The sequence below is a fragment of the Taudactylus pleione genome, unplaced genomic scaffold, assembly GCF_031769625.1.
Source record: "Taudactylus pleione unplaced genomic scaffold, aTauple2 ptg000051l, whole genome shotgun sequence".
NCBI classification, from domain to species: Eukaryota; Metazoa; Chordata; class Amphibia; order Anura; family Myobatrachidae; genus Taudactylus; species Taudactylus pleione.
The window spans coordinates 3,847,757-3,868,095 of NW_028284453.1; the positions used below are offsets into that span (position 1 = coordinate 3,847,757).

General features: G+C 45.7%; 1 protein-coding gene across 3 annotated transcripts in view; it reads right to left on the reverse strand.

Moving 5' to 3' along the window:
• FUZ (fuzzy planar cell polarity protein) overlaps window positions 1–20,339 on the reverse strand; it is a 90,885-nt gene that overhangs the window by 41,141 nt on the left and 29,405 nt on the right. For all 3 annotated transcript variants that reach the window (XM_088462569.1, XM_088462568.1, XM_088462570.1), the window contains exons 4-8: window positions 19,639–19,707; window positions 17,975–18,079; window positions 13,466–13,663; window positions 12,958–13,053; window positions 13–119 (exon numbers count right to left, since the gene is read on the reverse strand). In XM_088462569.1, the coding sequence (XP_088318695.1) occupies window positions 13–119; window positions 12,958–13,053; window positions 13,466–13,663; window positions 17,975–18,079; window positions 19,639–19,707 (575 nt within the window). The remainder of the gene's footprint in view (window positions 1–12; window positions 120–12,957; window positions 13,054–13,465; window positions 13,664–17,974; window positions 18,080–19,638; window positions 19,708–20,339) is intronic.

The following is a 20,339-nucleotide window of genomic DNA, read 5'->3' on the forward strand; positions in this document are numbered from 1 at the left end:
AGAAGTTCTTACCCCAATATCCCCCGGTGAAGCGGGAGAGAAGCTGGGAAGGATCTTAGCTGTACGCGTAAGCAGGACTTAATAGGATCCACAACAGGTTTCCAAAATCTTTCCACCAGCTATAAAGCGAGATTAAAAAACAATATTTTTCTCAATGCCGCACGCATTTGCAGGGATATTTAAAAACACAGATCGAATAAAATATATATTCACAAGTATATGTAATGGAAAACTCAAATGAAATTGTTGTCTGAGTCAGTATAACAAACTGCTATTAACGCTTAGCCATCTCTGAATGATGTCCGCGACACTCCCCTGAAGTGAGGTCACTGGTCAAATTTGCTGCCTTCTAGAGATATACAAGGTATCCAAAATCCCTTCAGTATGGATAGGAGAAGATGGGTATCTCATAGGTGTCGGTAGATTTACCGTATGTGGATATAAATAATCCAACACTAAAACAGTTCAATTCTTATTTAGTTCTTCGATACTGGAGTAGATGGTGTTTTATAAAAGCGGTTAGAGTTTCCAATAATATAATTGACGCGTTTTGTGGGTCGCAGCCAACTTCATAAGAAAGTAAATTAAATAAAAGAAGTAGGGCGTCATTCATAGCAATGAGTAAATAAAATTAATAATGAATAAAATGTAATATGGACTGCATGAGTAACTTGAATGATAAATACATAATTATGGTATAACATTCCTTGGATATTTCTTTTTCTTCGAGGTCCATAGGGTCCACAGGATCTACCTTGGGGTATGTAGTTGGATCGCATCCAATGCACCAAATAGCAAAGGTTTGGAGCTCCCAGCATGCACTGGTCCTCCTCCCTATATACCTCGCCCCCAACCACAGGCATTCAGTTTGTAACCAAGCCTAACGGCAAGAGAAGGAGAGTGGAGAAGGAAGAAAAATTGCACAAGAAACACTCTACATATGAAGAGGGAAACTGTGAAAAAAGGCTGAAGAACAGATCCTTACTGAGGCCAGGTGCGTCAGGTGGGTGCCCTGTGGAGTTCGAAGAAAAATAATTATCCAAGGTATGTTATACCATAATTCTGTATTTCTTCTTCGGGTTCCATAGGGTCCACAGGATCTACCGTGGGGACGTCCTAAAGCAGTTCCCTTAAGGGTGGGGAGGCTCCTCCGCAGAGAGGAGAATCAGTCGCCCAAAGGAAGCATCCTGGGAGGCAAATGTATCAAAAGCATAGAATTTGATAAACGTATTAACGGAAGACCAAGTGGCTGCCTTGTAAAGCTGTTCAACCGAGGCGCCAAGTCTTACACCCATGATGGTCCAACAGACCGAGTGGAATGTGCTGTCATCTTGTTAGGAACAGGGAGACCAGCCTGTGTCTAGACGTGAGAAATAGTCATACGAAGACAGCGAGCCAACGTCTGTTTGTTTGCTGGCCAACCTCTTTTGTGAAATCCATATAGCACAAAGAGAGAATCGGATTTCCTGATGGAATTGGTCCGATCTACGTGAATACGAAGTGCTCGAACCACATCCAAGGAAGCTTCACCTGTAGACAGGTCTGAAGACTTGAAGGCTGGGACTACAATTTCCCCATTTATATTATGGAAACAGGAAACCACCTTTGGGAAGTAGCCCACCTTGGTACGGAGAACTGCTCTATTTGGATGAAAGATCAAATATGTAGAACGACATGACAATGCTGCCAAGTCAGAAACTCTGCGAGCTGAAGAGATGGCAAGAAGATAAAGTGTCTTTGCAGTCAGTCATCTCAAGTCCACCTTATCCAAGGGTTCAAAGGGATGCGACTGCGGTGCCCTGAGAACCAAAGACAAATCCCCTGGGGCCACCGGTGGGAGAAATGGAGGTTGCAGCCGCAAAACTCCCTTTAAGAATGTTCTAACATCCGGCAGAGGAGCAACCTTGCACTGGAACCGAACTGTCAAAGCGAAACTTGGACTCTCAAGGTAGCCAGGCGGAGACTTAAATCTAATCCAGCCTGCAGAAAACCCAGAATTCTCGATAACTTGAAAACTTTGCGGTCATATTTTCTGTGGGAACACCAAAGAAAAAATGAACAACAAATTCTGTGATAGATGTGAGCAGAAGCAGAGAAACCCCTGGCCTTTAAGACGGATGACTCAAGAGCAATACCGTCAAAGCCAGTTGAGGTAAATCCTGGTAAAGACAGGGACCCTGCATTAGCAAATCCAATCTTAGAGGCAGTATAAGTGGATTGTCTAGAGATAGAAATGTCAGATCGGAGAACCAATGCCTCCTGGGCCGGGTCAGGCAGGGGCTATTAGTATCATCCTGCCTCCCTCCTGCTTGAAATTTCTGACGAGACTTGAGAGGAGGGAGATTGGAGGAAACAGGTATGCCAACCTGAAGTTGCATCTCACCGCCAGAACGTCTACGAAGGCAGCTGAGGGGTCCCTTGTTCTGGACCCGTACCTGGGGACGTTGTGGTTGCGACGTGATGCCATGAGATCTACGTCCGGTAATCCCCACCTGTCCACCAAGAGTTGAAACACCTCCGGATAAAGAGCCCATTCTCTGGCGTGTATGTCCTAGCAACTTAGGAAGTCCGCCTCCCAGTTGAGAACACCTGGGATGAAAATTGCAGAGATTGCTGGAAGATGGCCCTCTGCGCACAGCAGAATCTTTGCCACTTCCCTCATGGCTTCCGGACTTCATGTGCCTCCTTGATGATTTATGTAGGCCACTGCTGTCGCATTGTCGGAGCCTGGACAGGCCTGCCCTGAAGAAGGTCCTGCGCCTGACTGAGTGCTTTGTGCACTGCTCGAAGCTCCAGTATATTTATTGGTAGGTGGCTTTCCTGGTCCGTCCACCTTCCCTGAAAGGTGTGATGACCCGTCACTGCTCCCCATCCTCGCAAACTTGTGTCCGTGGTGAGGAGTACCCATTCCGGGATCCATAAAGGATGACCCTTGTCTACTTGAGTCATCTCCAGCCACCAAACAAGGGAGAGCCGAACCTCTGGTGAGATGCGAATCATCTGATGCTTTATCCGATGATACTAGCCATCCCACTGGGCCAGGATCCACAACTGTAGGGACCTGGAGTGGAACTGGGCATAAGCCACCATGTTGAATGTGGCTACCATGGAGCCCAGTATCTGCATAGCCAAGTTAACTGACACTGTTTGCTTGCAAAGTAGATTGTGCACACGAGACTGTAGTGCTACAATCATGTCCTCTGGAAGAAGAATCCTCTGTCCCAGAGAGTTCAACAGTGCCCCCAAGTGCATCATCTGCTGAGTTGGAGAAAGAAAATACTTTTTCCAATTGATTACCCAGCCGTGCTCATCCGTAGATGGCATTGCAACATCTCCTGAGGTTGTGCCAATATCAGGATGTCGTCTAGATATGGCAGTATCCTTACCCCTTGTTTTCTGAGACGAGCCGTCATGACTGCCATTATCTTGGCAAATACCAGGGGGGCTGTGGCTATACCGATGGGTAGAGCCTGGAATTGGTAATGTTGCTGATCTACCACGAACCTGAGAAGGCCTGGTGAGATCTTGCAATAGGGACATGCAGATATGCATCTTGTATGTCCAGTGAGACCATGAAGTCTCCAGGCTCCATCGCCAGCATAATTGACCGTAGAGTTTCCATATGGAATTTGGGCATATGGATGAATCTGTTGAGAAACTTCAGATTCAGGATAGAGCGGTGAGACCCATTGGGTTATTGAATAAAAGATTACTTTGAGTAATAACCCCTTCCCTTTTGCGTCAAAGGAACAGGGACTATGACTCCTGACCTCAGGAGTGCCCCAATAGACTCCCGTTAGACTGAAGCTCTGACCGTGTCTTCAGGAAGGTTTGTAGCAAAAAACCTCTGAAGGGGTGTCTTAGGAATGTGATGGCATAACCCTGAGAGACCAGCTCTTTATCCCAAGCATCTGTAGTTGTCTGCTGCCAGGCCTGGGAGAAGCGTAAAAGTCGGCCTCCAACCCAGACATTCTCCAGGGGGAGGCCCACCCCATCAGACAGTAGGCTTACTGTCTGGCTTGGAAGCCGGGCGTTTAATAGACCAAGGTTTCTTGGGCCACGGTTTCCTGTGGGACTGACTCTGTCTGACCGAGGACTGTTTCTTTGTCCTACCCTGTGGACGAAAGGACAGAGATGACAACTGCCTCCTAGAGGTAGACATAGATGGCAATTCAGCAGACTGCAGTGTTGCCAAATAAGTCATTATGTCATCCAATCCTGGACCAAACAGTACCTTCCCGGCAAAAGGCAAAGATTCCAGAGCCTTCTTAGACCCTGCGTCCGCCTCTCAAGTCTTTAGCCAAAGGGTTCTTCGGGCTGCAATCGAATTAGCCGAGAACGTAGAAGCCAGGATACCTGCGTCAATTCCCGCTTCCCCCATATACATAGCTGCTTCCCGCATCTGGCCGAGAAGGGACTGCTGCTCTGTGGCTGGATCAACTATAGTATCCTCCAGAGATTTCGTCCACTCCTCCATAGCCTTGGCCACCCAAGCTACAGCCGTAGCTGGCCTATTAATAGCTCCAGATAGTGAAAACATTGATTTCAAATGATTATCCAGCTTTCTATCCGTACCCTCTTTTAAAGAGGATGCTGCAGGAATGGGCAACGTAGCGCTCCTAGAGCCTGATTCAGACCCACTCGCGAGCGGCTGTCCGCTCGCAAGTGGGTCGATGTTATGGACTGAGCATGCGCACGACGGAGGGAGCTCCGTCGTGCGCATGCGCCAGACGCGACGAGCGAAGGAAAGTCCTTCGCTCGTTGTGTCTGATCAAAGGGGGCGTGCTGTCGATGTTTATTGACAGCACGCCCCCTTTGGTAGGCGTGCCGGGGGTGTGCCTCCCTGACGGGGGACGCCTCCCGTCAGAAGCCGGCCCACTGACATCACTAGTGATGTCAGTGGGAGTGATTTTGGCTCTGATAGAGCCAAAATCACTCCGGAGCTTGCGGTTGAAAACCTCAACCGCAGGCTCCGGCTCGCAATTTCGATGGTCGCGATGGTCTCGACCATCGCGGCCATCAAAATGCACGCTCGTATAGCCTGTGGGTGGTGACCCACAGCTATACGAGCGTCCAGAAGGACGCTCCATTTTCATGGAGGCCGGCCCTCATTCAGAGCGTGCGCTCTGCTCACACCGTACGGCTCTGAATGAGGGCCCTAATCTTGTCACATGAGCATCTATCGTTGGGGGAATTTCCCATTTGTTACACACTCCTGGTGCAAATGGGTACCGAGAGGTTATATTCCTTGTGGTATGAAAATGCTTACTAGTAGTATCCTATGCTTCAGACATGACATTCGACAGCTGCCCAGAATGAGGGAAATAATTCTTAGCCAACGCCTGACACCTAAAGATTGGCTCCTTAGAGGCCAACGACACCTCCTCTTCCTCCATACTGAGGACAGATCTGACCGCTCTTACTAGAGAGGGAACATCTACCAGGCACTGATGGTCCTCTTTTACTGACAGACCCAGAACTCTTAGGCCCTCATTCAGAGGCGGTCGGAGGATGCAAGCGGTCGCTCAGAAACTGGGAGGCCGCTTGCATCCTGATCGGCCGCCTCTGTTTCGGTCGTTAGGCTGTAGGTTTACACCCAAAGCTCTAACGACCGCTAGGGTGATGGTCGCGATGGTCATAGACCATTGCGACCATCGGGCTTATGACGAGACCCTAGGGTAGGGTCTCACTTGTCGTAAGCCCCGGAGAGCTTCTGGCTCTGTCAGAGCCGGAAGCTCTCCACTGACATCACTGACAATCAACATCGACAGCTCGCCCCCTTTGGAAAGAGACCCGCTACGACCGGCGCTGTCGGTCGTAGCGGGTCTCACACATGCGCACGAAGGAGCCGGCTCCCTCGTGCGCATGCGCACTGGACAAACCCTTAGTATCAGAGACTGATGAGGAGGTCGAGTCAGACTCCTGAGGCAACAAATGACGAGAACCTCTTTTATGCCCCTGCTTTTTTTTACTACCACTGGTCTATCCACCTGCGGAGAGGGTGAAGACGGCAATATACTCTGACTAGAGTGAGCAGCCAAATTACCCCAATAGGGATTCATGGGGGGCATACACATAGGATGATGTACATGCTGTGCGTACCCCATAGCATGAGGCGCTACAGCAGCTGGAGCCCGTACCTCTGTGGCTTTGCCTATTAAATAGGACAAAACCTCAGGCGTAATGGCCATCCAAGATGACTCTGGTGCAGGTGTACCAGATATATTGGATATCAGGGCCTGATTCAGAGCCGGACGCTATTTGTGGCTATTTAAATTGAGCGCTCGCTCTTTGCGGTCTGTTGACGCCTCTATGTCTGAGCGAGCGAACGAAACATGCGCTCGCTATTTTGTAAAGACGCCCCTTTGCCATTCGCATCATACGTCATCTCCACTATTTATTAGATTAATCGAGTACATCAAAAGGCGTCTGAACTGCTCGCAGTGCTTGTGGTTGGATTTTCCTACTGCAATCATGCGAACAGTTCAGGCTAAGAGACAACCAAGTGACGTGGTCGTTGACGCTGCTTTGTTAATTATGCACACCCTTAAAATGCCCGTTTTGACCGTTTGCCACGCCTGCATTCGGATCTCCACTCCCCGTTTTCAAGCACCTTCCTCTGTTACCACCACAAACGCCTCATCCTGTCACTCAAATTAGCAGGCACTCGCTATTTTGCGAACACACGAGTTCCGACCGCACTGACTGGTTGGCGCATGCGCATTACGACCCATACGCATGCGCAGATGTGCGAACATAGCTCGGAGCGAACGAGCGGCCACTTACAAGCGGCTCTGAATCAGGCCCTCTGTTGCAACAGTTATTATTACACAATCCATACTGGTTAACATTCTGGTCCGATAAGCTTGTAGAACAGGACTTACAGGAAATAACCACTGAAGGACTCTCATCCTCACATTAACCTTCAGACATGACAATGTATAAATGGTATAAGGTATACAATATAAATGCAATGTGACTTTGTATCAATGAAACACCCCACACACCCTCAGAGGGATGAGGAGAAACAGTGATAGCTGTAACCGACAGTTTTGAAATAATAGGCAGTGTACACACAGCAGCTAGCATACAGTCACACACACTGCATAAATACGCATATTTGCTAAAGCAATATGGACTCTGGATCAACTGACCAGCCTCAAAGGTGTAATGGTAGGATATAGCGTGCGCTATATGCCAAACCCAAGGGAGAGGTATATAGAGAGACAGACCAAACCCCTGAGACCAACCGCTTCAGTAGTGCACGGACAAACGCTAAACTGCGTGCGTCTCACACACAAGGTGGTCAATTATAGCAAGTCAGATGCGGGAATCCGCACCCGGAAGTTTGCGTCTGGGGGGAGGAGCGGCCGGGGGACCGCCTATCTCCCCTAGGCTGTGATTTTGACGACCTCATGGCAGCAAGACGTTGACTAGTGTGTCTTACCACCTGCCCCCGGCGACAGACGATATGGCCTCGGTCGCCTTAGTTAGGACACGTTGCACGAAGCCTTCACCCGCAGCCACCTCCGATGCGTCTCAACACCGGTGGCGGGGGACAGCTTCACACACGATTCCCTGAGAGGAATCGCTTACCTGCCATCTCCGTGACCCAACTGCAGTCCCGGACCTCAGCAAAAGCCGCTAGCCAAGCCACGCTGAGGCCTGCAGAGAACCTCAGGGCATATATCGGTGCTGGTGTTTCGTCGTCGGCGGAGGTATGAGTCTTCGCAGTGCAAGCGTCCTTCACAGCGCCTGGTACCGCTAAACTCTGAAGTTAAAAAAAACTTAAGGTAAAACATAAAAGAAAAAGGCATAGGACTGCCTAGCAGTCCCGTTGTTATAACATGTGCGCCTTGGCGTGCACCAAACAAAAAACTGAATGGCGGGGTATATAGGGAGGAGGACCAGTGCATGCTGGGAGCTCCAAAGCTTTGCTGTTTGGTGCATTGGATACGATCCAACTACATACCCCAAGGTAACTCCTGTGGATTCTATGGAACCCGAAGAAGAATAACCTTTATATAACAATGTAAGAATATAGAAAAATGACCAACATTATTTTCAAAAATATATGTGAAAGGATCAGTTGTAGTCTTCCTGTGCAACCAAAGCTTTATATTCTAGAAAAAAAGAAAATTTCAGTGCATACCTGGTCTTATAGAAAATACATGAGTCAATATTGTATTTTAAAAATGATACAATTTTATTCTGTACATAGGTACTTATAATCTACTTTAATACACATTAGTTCCATATAAAACCGTGTAACCTAATACCGGTATACATTAGCAAAACAACATAAATCAGAAGTTAAAACATATAGAGTCTGGTTCAGTCCAAAAACCAAGTTTAAAGCAGGTAGAATACGCTCTAGCGCTTTACTACCCCTTTCACTTTATATAGGTGTTTCCCAATGATGAACATAAAGTGCAACGTGCAGTATAAAATGATGCAGCGTGTAATCCTGTAATCATGCATAGAAAGGAGAACAATACCTGTCTCTCTAAGCATAATTACAGGATTACACGCTGTCAATTGCTGGAACATGATGTTCTTGTGTAATGAATTGGCTCAGTTCTTATTGATATTGGTTTTGCCTACAACATGGCAGCTTCCACTCTGTGACAGGTGGACTCGTGGGAGGAGTCAAACAAAGCCCTGATCATCATGCAGAAATAGGGACATTTCCATTACATAACATGAAACAGAAAATTGGGTACCTAGTGCCTGATTCAGTACGGATCGTGGCTGCGATTACGCACGCAGTCTCACTGCAATGATATGCTAATCCAGTATGGAGTCGCAGCACAACATAAGGACGCCAACTTTACCTTATACACATCCGTAATGCTTTGCAAGTCATGCGAAAACATCAGTAACACAGAGTAACATCGGAGCCTCACGCACACTTGCACAAGGTCAGACCTTACTCAGAAATTGCGAACCTCGGCACACGCAGTAAAAACTCAAGCTGCGAATGGCATTGCAGTGCCTAATTTATGCACGCCCCTGCAACGGCGTTCAACAGCACTGGAACGCCTGCATTTTGCCGACCATCCCCCTGTCTCCACCCCCAAATGGTACTTCCTGTCAATCACTCTGCGATGGGTCTCGCAGTCCCGATCGCAGTGGCTGGATCACGCACGAGCACTGCGATGCATACGAGACAGCAAGAATTGCCCGATTGCGTGCAGTTGCGATCCTTGCTGAATTAGGCCCCTGGATTAGATGGAGAAGGCCAGATATTGAGTTTCTTGGGTACTGGCAGGAACACTGAAATGTATTAGTCACCCCTGCATGGGTAGCATTTTAGTCCAAATGAGATAAGGTTACCCAGAGTAATTGGAGTAGGACAGAGCCTTTAACCACTCAGAGGACAGACAAAAACTGTGGTCATATAAGTTGGAGCCCCTACGGCAGTGTAGTCATGTTAGCGACCAAGGATCTATGTGTGGCGTTTTCATGTTCTCTCCATTTTTGCGTATTTTTCTCTTGGTGCTCCGATTTCCTTCCACACTGGAATCTTAACTGGTTTCAGATGACAAATAAACCCTGGAGTGTAGGAATAGAGATTGCAAGCTCCACTGGGGCATATACTAATGTGACTGAAGCCTACAATCCTATGGGTCAGGGAACTTTTTTTTACCTTTTACCCCAAAATATATTTAGATACGCTGACGTTACCCCCTTGATTTGAAAGGAAGGAATTCATATAGTAGTGCCCCCATATAATGCCCCTGTAGTGCCGCTTGTACTAAAAAAAAAAAAAGCCCCCCCCAAAAAACTACTTACCTTAATCCCCGCTCCTGAATCCGCCGCCGTCCTGTCTGCCCAGCTGCCTCTCGGAAATATGGGAGAGACGTCATGACATCTCTCCCATAGAGCGCATGGAGAGAGGCGGAAGCTGGAGTTCAGAAGAGAACTCCAGCCTCCGGCTAACGCGGCGCTGCAGGGAAGCAGCCGGGCGCCCGCTGGTAATAACATCTCAGCAGGCGTCCGGCTTAGAATGATTCATATGCATGCCCGGCTGTCCGTCCATTACCCACAGGAATTTCATTTTTACCCTACGTGGGGTAATTTACCCCTATTCCCAACCACTGCTATAGATTGTAAGCTTGCGAGAAGGGTCCTCTCACCTCTTGGAAGCCAGTTTCATTCTATTACTGTATTGCTTCCAACTGCAAAGCGCAACGGAATATGCGGACGCTAAATAAATAAATGTTAATAAATAAATGATGAATATATAATACCCCTTTTATACCGACATAGAAATCTCAGGTTTTTGCACGTGAACGCGCATCAACCCGGGATTTTTGTCAGTCTAAACCAGGAGTGGGGAACCTTTTTTCTGCCAAGGGCCATTTTGATATATATAACATCATTCGCGGGCCTGGTGCAGGACACGCCCCCTCCGAGTGAGGTCACACGAGGACGGCGCCACAATCGCCAGTGATTACAGCAATGCCTTGGGCATCCTGAGGGTAGTGGTGTGACCGTCTGAAGCGTCCCAAGTACGCTCCAGACGGCACTGCTGCATAGATTCTGCTGCATAGATTTTTATTGCTATCCAGATGAGGCTAGCAGAAAAAAGCTCAAAGGGCCAGTCCAAATGATTCCTGGGGCCATATACGGCCCCCAGGCCTGAGGTTCCCCGTCCCTGGTCTAAACAGATCAACCCGGGTCCAGTGACCTCGGGATCCAACATAGCTTGCTTGCAGGGTAGGGAACGGGTCGTTCCGGTGTCACCCTGCAGTGTAAACGGTGCAAACTGGGTCACGAAGACCCAGGTCGTGCCACGTGCTGCTTGATTGGCCGGCTTCAGTGTAATCTCCAAGCGCCTACTGCCATGCCGGAAGATCCGGGTCCAGTGTGAACGGTGCCGACCCGGGCATAACCCGGGTTGGCACCGCAGTGTGAAGGGGGTCTGATCCAGGTTGGAAACGTGCTCCATAGCCTGGGTCAGACCCGGGACTTTGGTGTAAAAGAGGTTTTAGTAACTGCTAAAAAAGAAAAGTTACATATACCTTAACATTCCAACAAAACAAGGAAAGGGAAATAACCTTAGAAATAAAGGAGGAAGCAGAAGTCTGATGTGGCATACATTAATGCTAGATAAGGTTCAAGTACACAAGAAGATAAAGAGTACCGTAAACAGGCAATAAGTGCTCTCTGGTTTTACTGCTGATAAAAAATGGGAGAAGAACGTCACAGGAGACGATGTAAGCTCCAGCTGTAAAACCGCAGGTAAGATAGGTATGTGGATGGAACATTGAATGATTAGCTGAGAAGTGTGCATGGAACGCTCACAAGTCCAATCATACCCCACGTCTTCTGCATACAATGGGCCTCATTCACAAAAAACAAGACCCAGTGGAAACTCCTCCAATTACCACCTCCTAATACCTAATCTAATGCTGGGTACACACTGGCAGATATATTGGAGCATCGTGCAGTGTGTATGTGCGGTCTGCCTGTACACTTGCAGCAGAGGTTGCGGGGAGCGGGACCCGCGGCCAGATGGTGGTTGCTCAGTGTGTATGAACATCCATCATCTGCAGATATCTCGGTTAGGTGTGTGAGGCTACAGCTGCCAGTTTTTTTTTAAGAAGAAAATCAAAGTTTAACTTGTACAAAAAAAATAGAAATGCCAAATGTAAAAGTAAATGTGAAAATCAAAATAAAAAAACATAAGAGAAGCTCAAAGATGTGAGAAAAAAAGAAAAAAAAACAGAAAAAGTGCTACATGAGAGAAAAGAAATAAAATACAAAAAAAAAAGCGCATAAAAAAAAAAACAGTTTACCGTAACGAAAGAGTCGGTACTATGGAGGAAGGAGGTTGATGTGATGTACAAAAGTGTGTCCTCATACACATAGCATTTTTGCGCCATATTACGCCAAGACGCATGGTTAGACTTATTTGCTATGCCACGGAAAGCGAGTTTCGTACCTTCGCATTTTAATGTATTTTTCAAAATGCTGCTGCTGCGTACCAATGCACTTGTAGTGTACAGGTGATTTATTGGTGCAGCTCGGTCATATCGGTCCCCGGTTTCTAGATTTTTCGCTCAGATTAGAGTAATTTCCGCACAGCTATAGCACACAAATACACCGGTAGTGTATACGGTATGCATGCTTTTGTTGCATTAGTAGTGTGAAAAATATGCAAATTGAGTCAAGATGCATGGCGCGGCTTTGTCACATTTTTTATGGTGCGACAAATGGGGCTATTTGGTGCGATTTAAAGATTAGGTGTATGGGGACACATCTGTGTGCGTGAGGTGCACGCTTTGGGATCTTCCCACCTCTATGCAGACCTAGACTCAGTGCGCCTAATAAATGGGGTACAATACAGGACGCAGCCCTCACTAGTCTAAAGCTGCCCACACACACAGCGGTATTTTACCCAATTTGGGCGATTTCGACAAATCGTGACGACAAATCGTGTAAAATATGGCCAAATTTTGAGTGTCCACTCACGATCACGATGCCAATGTGCATCCCCGCTCATCATACTTCGCATCTTCAGATCTGCCGTGCTGTAGGGCAGATTTGCCAATCTGGGACACAATGCACTGGATGCACGATAGATCTTAAGTCAGATTGGACATTTTTTACTCCAAATCATGAGTAGGACTGCCGGGGAGCTGCCGGGGGAGAGTTCAGGGGAAAACGCACACATCGTGGGAGCGTGTGCAGATCGCTATGTGTGTGGGATACTCAAACTCCACCAGAACTAATACTTTCCTGTTATCCATATGCCTCATCCTGGTCCGCTCTTGGCTCTGTGCAAAATCTGTGTCAGAAGCTACGCTAAAGAAACGCTGCCTTTGTGTTTAACTTAAATCCAACAAAGGCAAAGGGGTAAGATGAATTATGAAAGCGTGAAAACGTCACATATAAAAAAAAAATTAAAAAAGTTGCTAAGTTCTAAGTAGAATTGTGTTCACCACCTACCTCTGACTCAACCTTCTGGAGAGATGGACTGGGGCCACAAAGTACACAGACATCTACACCAGGAACCAACTGTAAGGTAAGCAATCTATGAGGGACCTGAAAAGCACAAGCAAAAAAAATTTCACGTCCAGAGCCAATGACTGGGTTGATTTACAGACCCCCTGAACAATATGTACATTTTTAAATGAAGTAAAAACACAACTAGCCAGTCTAATGGCAAAAGTGCTTGGGTGCATGAGATTATTTAACAGAGGTGAATATATGTTATATTAATGAATAACGGATACTAGGCCTGTGCACCCAGGCTGCGATTAGATTGGATACTGACCCTCAGAGTCTTCAGTGTACTTCTAAAGAGTGCAAACATTTAATTTCAGCATCTTAAAAGGAGACAACCATTGCTAATGCATCACTGGGCAATGATTTGGGTATATTCGGTTTCTTGCTATCCAGATAGAAGACTGTGTGAGTGACGTGGCAGAATGAATCCATTCCTGCAATAGCTCACCGTAGGGCTCCCTTGGGGCAGGTACACGGGGTAATCCCGGGATGTATGTGGAGATAAGGAGGCCACCAACCAGCACAGTAACATCACATCTTGAGATGCCAGTCTCCACCACTTCTCTGTGGCTGCCACAAGCTTCCCACCAGCCATAAGACAGCCAAATTCACTTTCTGCTGCTTGGGTGAAACCATCTAGACAATCCTGTTGTGAAGAACGTAGATAGATTAATTGAAATCTAGATAGCAAACTACTGTTCCAAATCAATTTATTTTAAAACACAAGTTGTAAAAAGGATTATTTAATGTAACATTTTTTTTACGGAAATATGGTGAACAGATTAATTAGATCATCATTAATCAGAAATTAAATGTTTTTATAATAATCTGCAGATTCATTTTAAAAATAAAACGTTGCGGAACACCATGGTTGCAAGCAGCTAACTGTTAAGACTTTTACAATAACTAGTTTATCTTAAATGCCGCTACCAGGCACAGAAATGGCGGTCACCAGCGGTGGCTTTATTATTGGTGGCTGATCATGCTTCTGTTTTATAGTAGCCACACGCACTAACCCTCAACAACTGTTATTCTGGTAACTTATGCAGCTAAATGGGGTCCCGTGATGTGGGCTACAGGCTTAAATGCATTGATCAATCCATGAACCAAAACCCCATTATTTATGTATTATTGTGAGTGATTTAACAATGGTGTATATATATATATATATATATATATATATATAAGTAGGTTATAGATGCGCTAGGTAACACCTAAAACGAAACACCTCGTACGGCACCCAAGGATTTATGAAGATGCTGTATTAAAATGACAGTTACATCCACGTTTCTGGGCTGCAGTGAGCCCTGTCTTCAGGATGAGAACAGCAGAAAATAAAATAAATGAAAGGCTTACCTTATATCCGCGCCTCCTTGTAACAGATACCGCAGCTCCTATCACCTGGTGTTTTAATACAGCATCTTTAAAAATCCTTGAGTGCCGCACAAGGTGTGTTTTTTTAGGTTTTACCTAGCACATACATAGCCTATATGTGTACTACTGGGTACTGGCACCAAGGCAGAGGATATCAACAAGCAGTGAGTGGCGAACTATAGAGACTGCGCAAAATTTTAGACATACATCACATGTTAAATTTTGCCTCCTCACTGATCAGCACCCTGCACATAGAGAGAACACTACTGTTATACATATAAATAAATAATCTACAGCCTGGCACTCGATCTGTACAACCAAAATGGGTCTTAGTGTCCTGTCCAGCATGGTACCATACAATACAGCCACAGGAGAAGAGGATGGCACTCTGAAACTTAGAAGGTACGTACATATATTTTAAGTTGCATTAAAATATCAATCCAATGTTTTGGTGTTGAGATTCACTGTCATCAGGGATAAAGAATAGATAAAACAGTGTGCAAGCCCTGTTCTAGCCCTTAATACGGCGTTAATTCTTCTAGACATGGATTTTACTAACTGTCGGTATGTTTTGAGGGGAATATTAGCCCAAATGTGATGAACTGCATCTCCGTAACATTGCCTCTGCCAGCCTGAAGAGTCGTGAGGATACAAAAAGGATCCATGTTTTCGTGCTGTTGTCTTCACTCTACCATCTGTATGATATAATATAAAAAGTAATTCGTCAGACCACATGACTCATTTCCAATCATTAATTGTCCAATTCCTGTGTTTCTGAGCCACCCGGATGCGTTTCACCCTGTTCGTAGCACATAGCAACAACTGGCACCCTAATCAATTCACGAGTGCAGCCGGTTTGCTAATGATCGCACCTCTGGAGTGCCAACAATAATTCCACGTTCAAAATCCATCAGATCGCGTCGATTACCCATTATTTCACAAGTGATACACATTAATCTCTGCATACCTTCACCCTTCCGTTCTTATACAGATTCAGACATCCTATGTTAGCATTATCTGCAAAATAGCTACTTAGCATTGCCTGGTGGTCAGGGCCGGACAGCTCATCTGGCACTTCTGGCAAATGCCAGAAGGGCCATTGGCAGATGGGCCGGTCCGTCGTTAAACCCTGGCCAAGCAGCTCCGTCTCCCGGTGCTCTGCTTGGCCAGGATAGTGAAAGAAGGAGGCGTGCCATAAGGCCAGGCCCCTGTCACTCGCGGCACGCCCCCATGAGACATAACTGTGCCCCTTTTGAGGTGGGCGGAGGCTGTCAGCAGTTCCGTCTTTGCTTGTGGTCATATTAATTTGGCCACTCAGTGTATTTATACATACACACACATATTATATAGTCCACTCAAAAAAGTTCTCCAAATTGTAGATTCACAATTAAAGGATGGCAGTCAATTTTGTATAATCACACTGGCTTCTAAGAAAATGAAAAAAAGAGAAAACAAGGGCGCCTCCTAGTGCAATAAAACAGGTGTTATGAGACCACTTTTAATGGTTACAACAAATGTAAACAGTAAAGCATCCTGAGACCATCATGTGTGGGGTTGCTTCTCAGCCAAGGGAGTGGGCGCACTCACAATTTTGCCTAAGAACACAGATATGAATAAAGAATGGTACCAAAACATCCTCCAAGAGCAACTTCTCCCAACCATCCAAGAACAGTTTGGTGATGAACAAAGCATAATGGAGCACCTTGCCATAAGGCAAAACTGATAACTAAGTTGCTCGGGGAACAAAACATCAAAATTTTGGGTCCATGACCAAGAAGTTCTCCAGACCTTAATCCCATTGAGAACTTGTGGTCAATCCTCAAGAGGAGGGTGGACAAATAAAAACCTACAAATTCTGACAAACTCCAAGCATTGATTAGACAAGAATGGGCGGCCATCAGTCAGTATGTGGCCCAGAAGTTGAATGACAGCATGCCAGGGCGAATTGCAGGTGTCTTGAAAAAGGAGGGTCAACACTGCAAATATTGACTCTTTGCATAAACTTAATAAAAGCCTTTGACACTACTTGTAATTTTACTTCAGTATACCATAGTAACATCTGACACAAAGGTCTTAAAACACTGAAGCAGCAAACTGTATCAGAACCAATATTTGTGTCATTCTCATAACTTTTGGCCATGGTTATACAAAGCACATGGGATAAAGCCACGACCGCTGCATTGTGGCAAATCATGTAAAGATTCAGGGGTATATTCACTAAAGTGAGAGTTTTTAGAAGTGGAGATGTTGCCCATAGCAACCAATCAGATTCTAGGTATTATCCTCTAGAAGGTGCTAGTTAAATGTTAAGTACATTCTGATTGGTTGCTATGGGCAACATCTCCACTTCTAAAAACTCTCACTTTAGTAAATATACTCCTCAGACTCAGCAATAATGTATGAGGACACATCTGTACATAGCGTAATCCTATTGAGGTATAATAAAATACCAATAAATAATAATTATTAAGCCTATATAATAATAATCCACAAAGGATTGGAAGCCAGAAAGCCCAGGTCCAACGCGTTTCATTATGGTGCTGTAGATGGCATCACAAAGACTTCCTCAGTGGCACATAGGTAAAAAGAAACTTACCCAGGTTTATGTAGCATCTCAGAATTGATTAAAAAATAATCAATGAAACAATTATCACCTGACACAGTTTCAAATATGGTAGAAACAAAATATCTAGTATTGTTACAAAAGGTACATATTAAATCATTTAAAGGATATTAACATAATATAAAATACGTTTTGAAATATATATGGGCTCCTCTAAACCATACATAGAGCAGAATTCAATTAGCCTTAAGTTAACAGGGGTGGAAAAGGGTGATAGCCTCGGGCCTATTTAATTAGAGTTCCTTTTTCACTCAAGCGGCTTGTTCATGGTCAGTCCAGAAATGATTAGAAGTGCTGCTTGTAGCACTCCCCAGGCATTATTGCACTCTTTTATTAGTATGCCTGGACTGTGAGCATAGAGCAGGGGTCTTCAACCTTGGCCCTCCAGCTGCTTTGGAACTACACATCCCAGCATGCACTGCCATAGTTTTAGCATGCTGTTATATCAATAAGGTGGCAGTGCATGCTGGGATGTGTAGTTCCACAGAAGCTGGAGGGCCAAGGTTGAAGACCCCTGGCTTAGAGCCATTATGTGTCGCCTCACCTTTTTTATTAACCGTTAAACTGGACCAAATATGGAAAGTGAACCTGGAATGATTTAGGGTGTTTGGTTTGCAGGTTATTACTTACAAGTGAACCTTGTCTCAAATGTGAAATGAGTAAGTGGTTCTGTACTAGGGTCTTCGGCTCCTTTATACCCTTTCATACCCTGATCAGATCTCAGCAGGCATTTTCTTTTTAATGGATCCTTACTCTATAGTATGAAGACACATGGGCATGACTAGTGATTCCACCGCAGCACAACTTTGTGTCCTCTATCAGACGCCATTAGGACAATCTCCTAAGAAATGTGGCATCAGCAGTATGTGCGGAGGCTACAACTAAATAAAAAATTATGTATAACACTGTATGTGATCCACCCCACATAATAAAATCAAATGCATGAAATCACATACTAACCTGCAGAATGGGCACATCATGGGCAATGACGCAGTCCGCGCATTGTGTTAGGTCTCCCATTTTCTCGGACTCCGTTAAAAAGCTGTCAATCAACTTGTAGCATGCCTGGAGAGAGCAGCAAAGAACACGTGTGAGTAAGGTACTGTGGCTGGACACCCCAAGACATGCCAGGGGGCAGCAGAGAGCACCAAAGCAGAGGAGTAACGTGGAGCGCATGGTACTGGGAGCACGGAAATGCTGGAGCCAGTGGCAGCATTTATGGATGTTGGAGCAAAGTGCAGTGCAGGGGCTGTGCAGCTTGCACATTACACCTCCCCCTCCTCTGTGCAGTGCAGGGACCGTGCAGCCTGCACATTACACCTACTCCTCCGTGCAGTGCAGGGACCGTGCAGCTTGCACATTACACCTCCTCCTCCCCCGTGCAGCGCAGGGACCGTGCAGCCTGCACATTACACCTCCTCCTCCTCCGTGCAGCGCAGGGGCCGTGCAGCCTATTGCTATAAAGCACAGCCCGACCGTTCACGGCCGCTGCTCCACTGGCGCCATTCAAATGTTGGGGGGGGCCCTTCCGTTCGAGGCCTATGATTGTCAGTAGCCATTGGATACAAGATAGAGTAGTCGACAACAATCAGTAGTACCTAATCAGTATCATCAGTAGGAATCCATTTTTACTGTACATATCGATTAAGCATGTAGAATAAAAACAATATTTTACTACTATTATTCCATGCAGGATAAGGTATATACATACAGGTATTATGATTTTACATTCTACAAGAATAATCACTATGTCATCTGATATAGTACAGTAGAGCTCCAGTCTTCTTGCTCTGCTTTACCGTAATTATATCTTTCTATCGTTAAACTGGGACTCCTGCAGTTTCTACCACCCATGGTCATCTACCTGGATACAGCACCGGGAGAGGTATGAAAGTGAGCAGGGCTTATGCTAGATGACTTAACAAGCAGCAGAGAGTAGACTCATAGTTCAGGATATCAAGTTGTTTTATTGCAGAGGCGAAGAGTACCAAAATCATGATCATTTTCCAACTCGCACACACAATAGGTGTCCTAATTGCACAGTTGTAGCTATTCAGCTCTTGGGCGGGCAAAAGGCAGTCACCCATTAAGTGCAGTTACATACATGTCCAATAATAACCCAATCAATATCAACTTGAACATTCTCAAACATGTTGTTCACACTGATGCCTAGTGATTTAGGATCAACTAGTAAATCACCATAGACCTGCAGCTTCTGCAATATAAAGAAAAAAATATTGTGCCTACACACATTGCGATCCAGCCCTTTGGCATGACCACTGAATAAACTGGTTTATCAAGTTAGTTCAACATCCATTTGGATGGCCAGTTAAACAGTTCTGTTGTTCACGCATGAGCCTGTAAAACATGCAGATCTTTGTGTGGGCATCTGGTCCATTAATAAGCCAACACATGACTGGCGCAGTGCTGGTGTACTTTACAGGGCACATCCCATTAGATCTGGATGAATATGATTGAATTGTACGCAGAGATTCCTTTAGAGCCAACCCTTAGTAAATGTGCTGATAAATCCAGTTAAACTAATTAAACATAAACAGTGCGTGAGACCAGTTTACATCTGGGCTGAGGCCTCTTTCACACTATGGCCGCCAAGGTACACCTACCCTCAGGTCCTTCTTCAAACGCTCCACATTTTTAGTATTCACAAGATCATCCAACCCGATCACAAGAACCTAGAAAAGTTATAGAGATGTTATATGTACAAATGGCGCCCGGTGATCCAGGAACGCAATAATAAATGTCTATAAAACTTCAAATCCTGACTTGCCTTTGTGTTTTGATTTATGACTTATTCAGGGGATCCGACCACATGGTCGAAAGTGACAATGTCTACATACGTAATGTCGAAATTAGAAAGAATGTTGACATAGTTCAACTTATTGACAGGCACCATGTCGACATCCTCGGAATGTCCACTTGTACACAATGTCTACATCTGAAATGTCACCATGTGAAAGGTCAATACTCCCAGAGTGCTGACGGTTATGGTTATGCGCCGTCGGGAGGTTTAGGATTCGGTTGAGGGGGTAGGTTAGCATTAGGCACCAGGGGTAGGGTTAGGATAATAATACTTATCAGAACCGCCTCTTGCAAGACGTCTGAGTCGGAATTGCTGCACAAATGACCGCCAGGACCCCAAGAAGGCACTGGAACCGCTGCAGATGCCGGGACCAGTTAAGTGACCTCTGGCCCACCAGGGACATTAGGCTGACATTCTATCATGTCATCCATGTAGATATGATGACTGTCGACATGCTGCACGTCAAATGTTGACCTAACATACCACACCCCTTATGCGGTTATT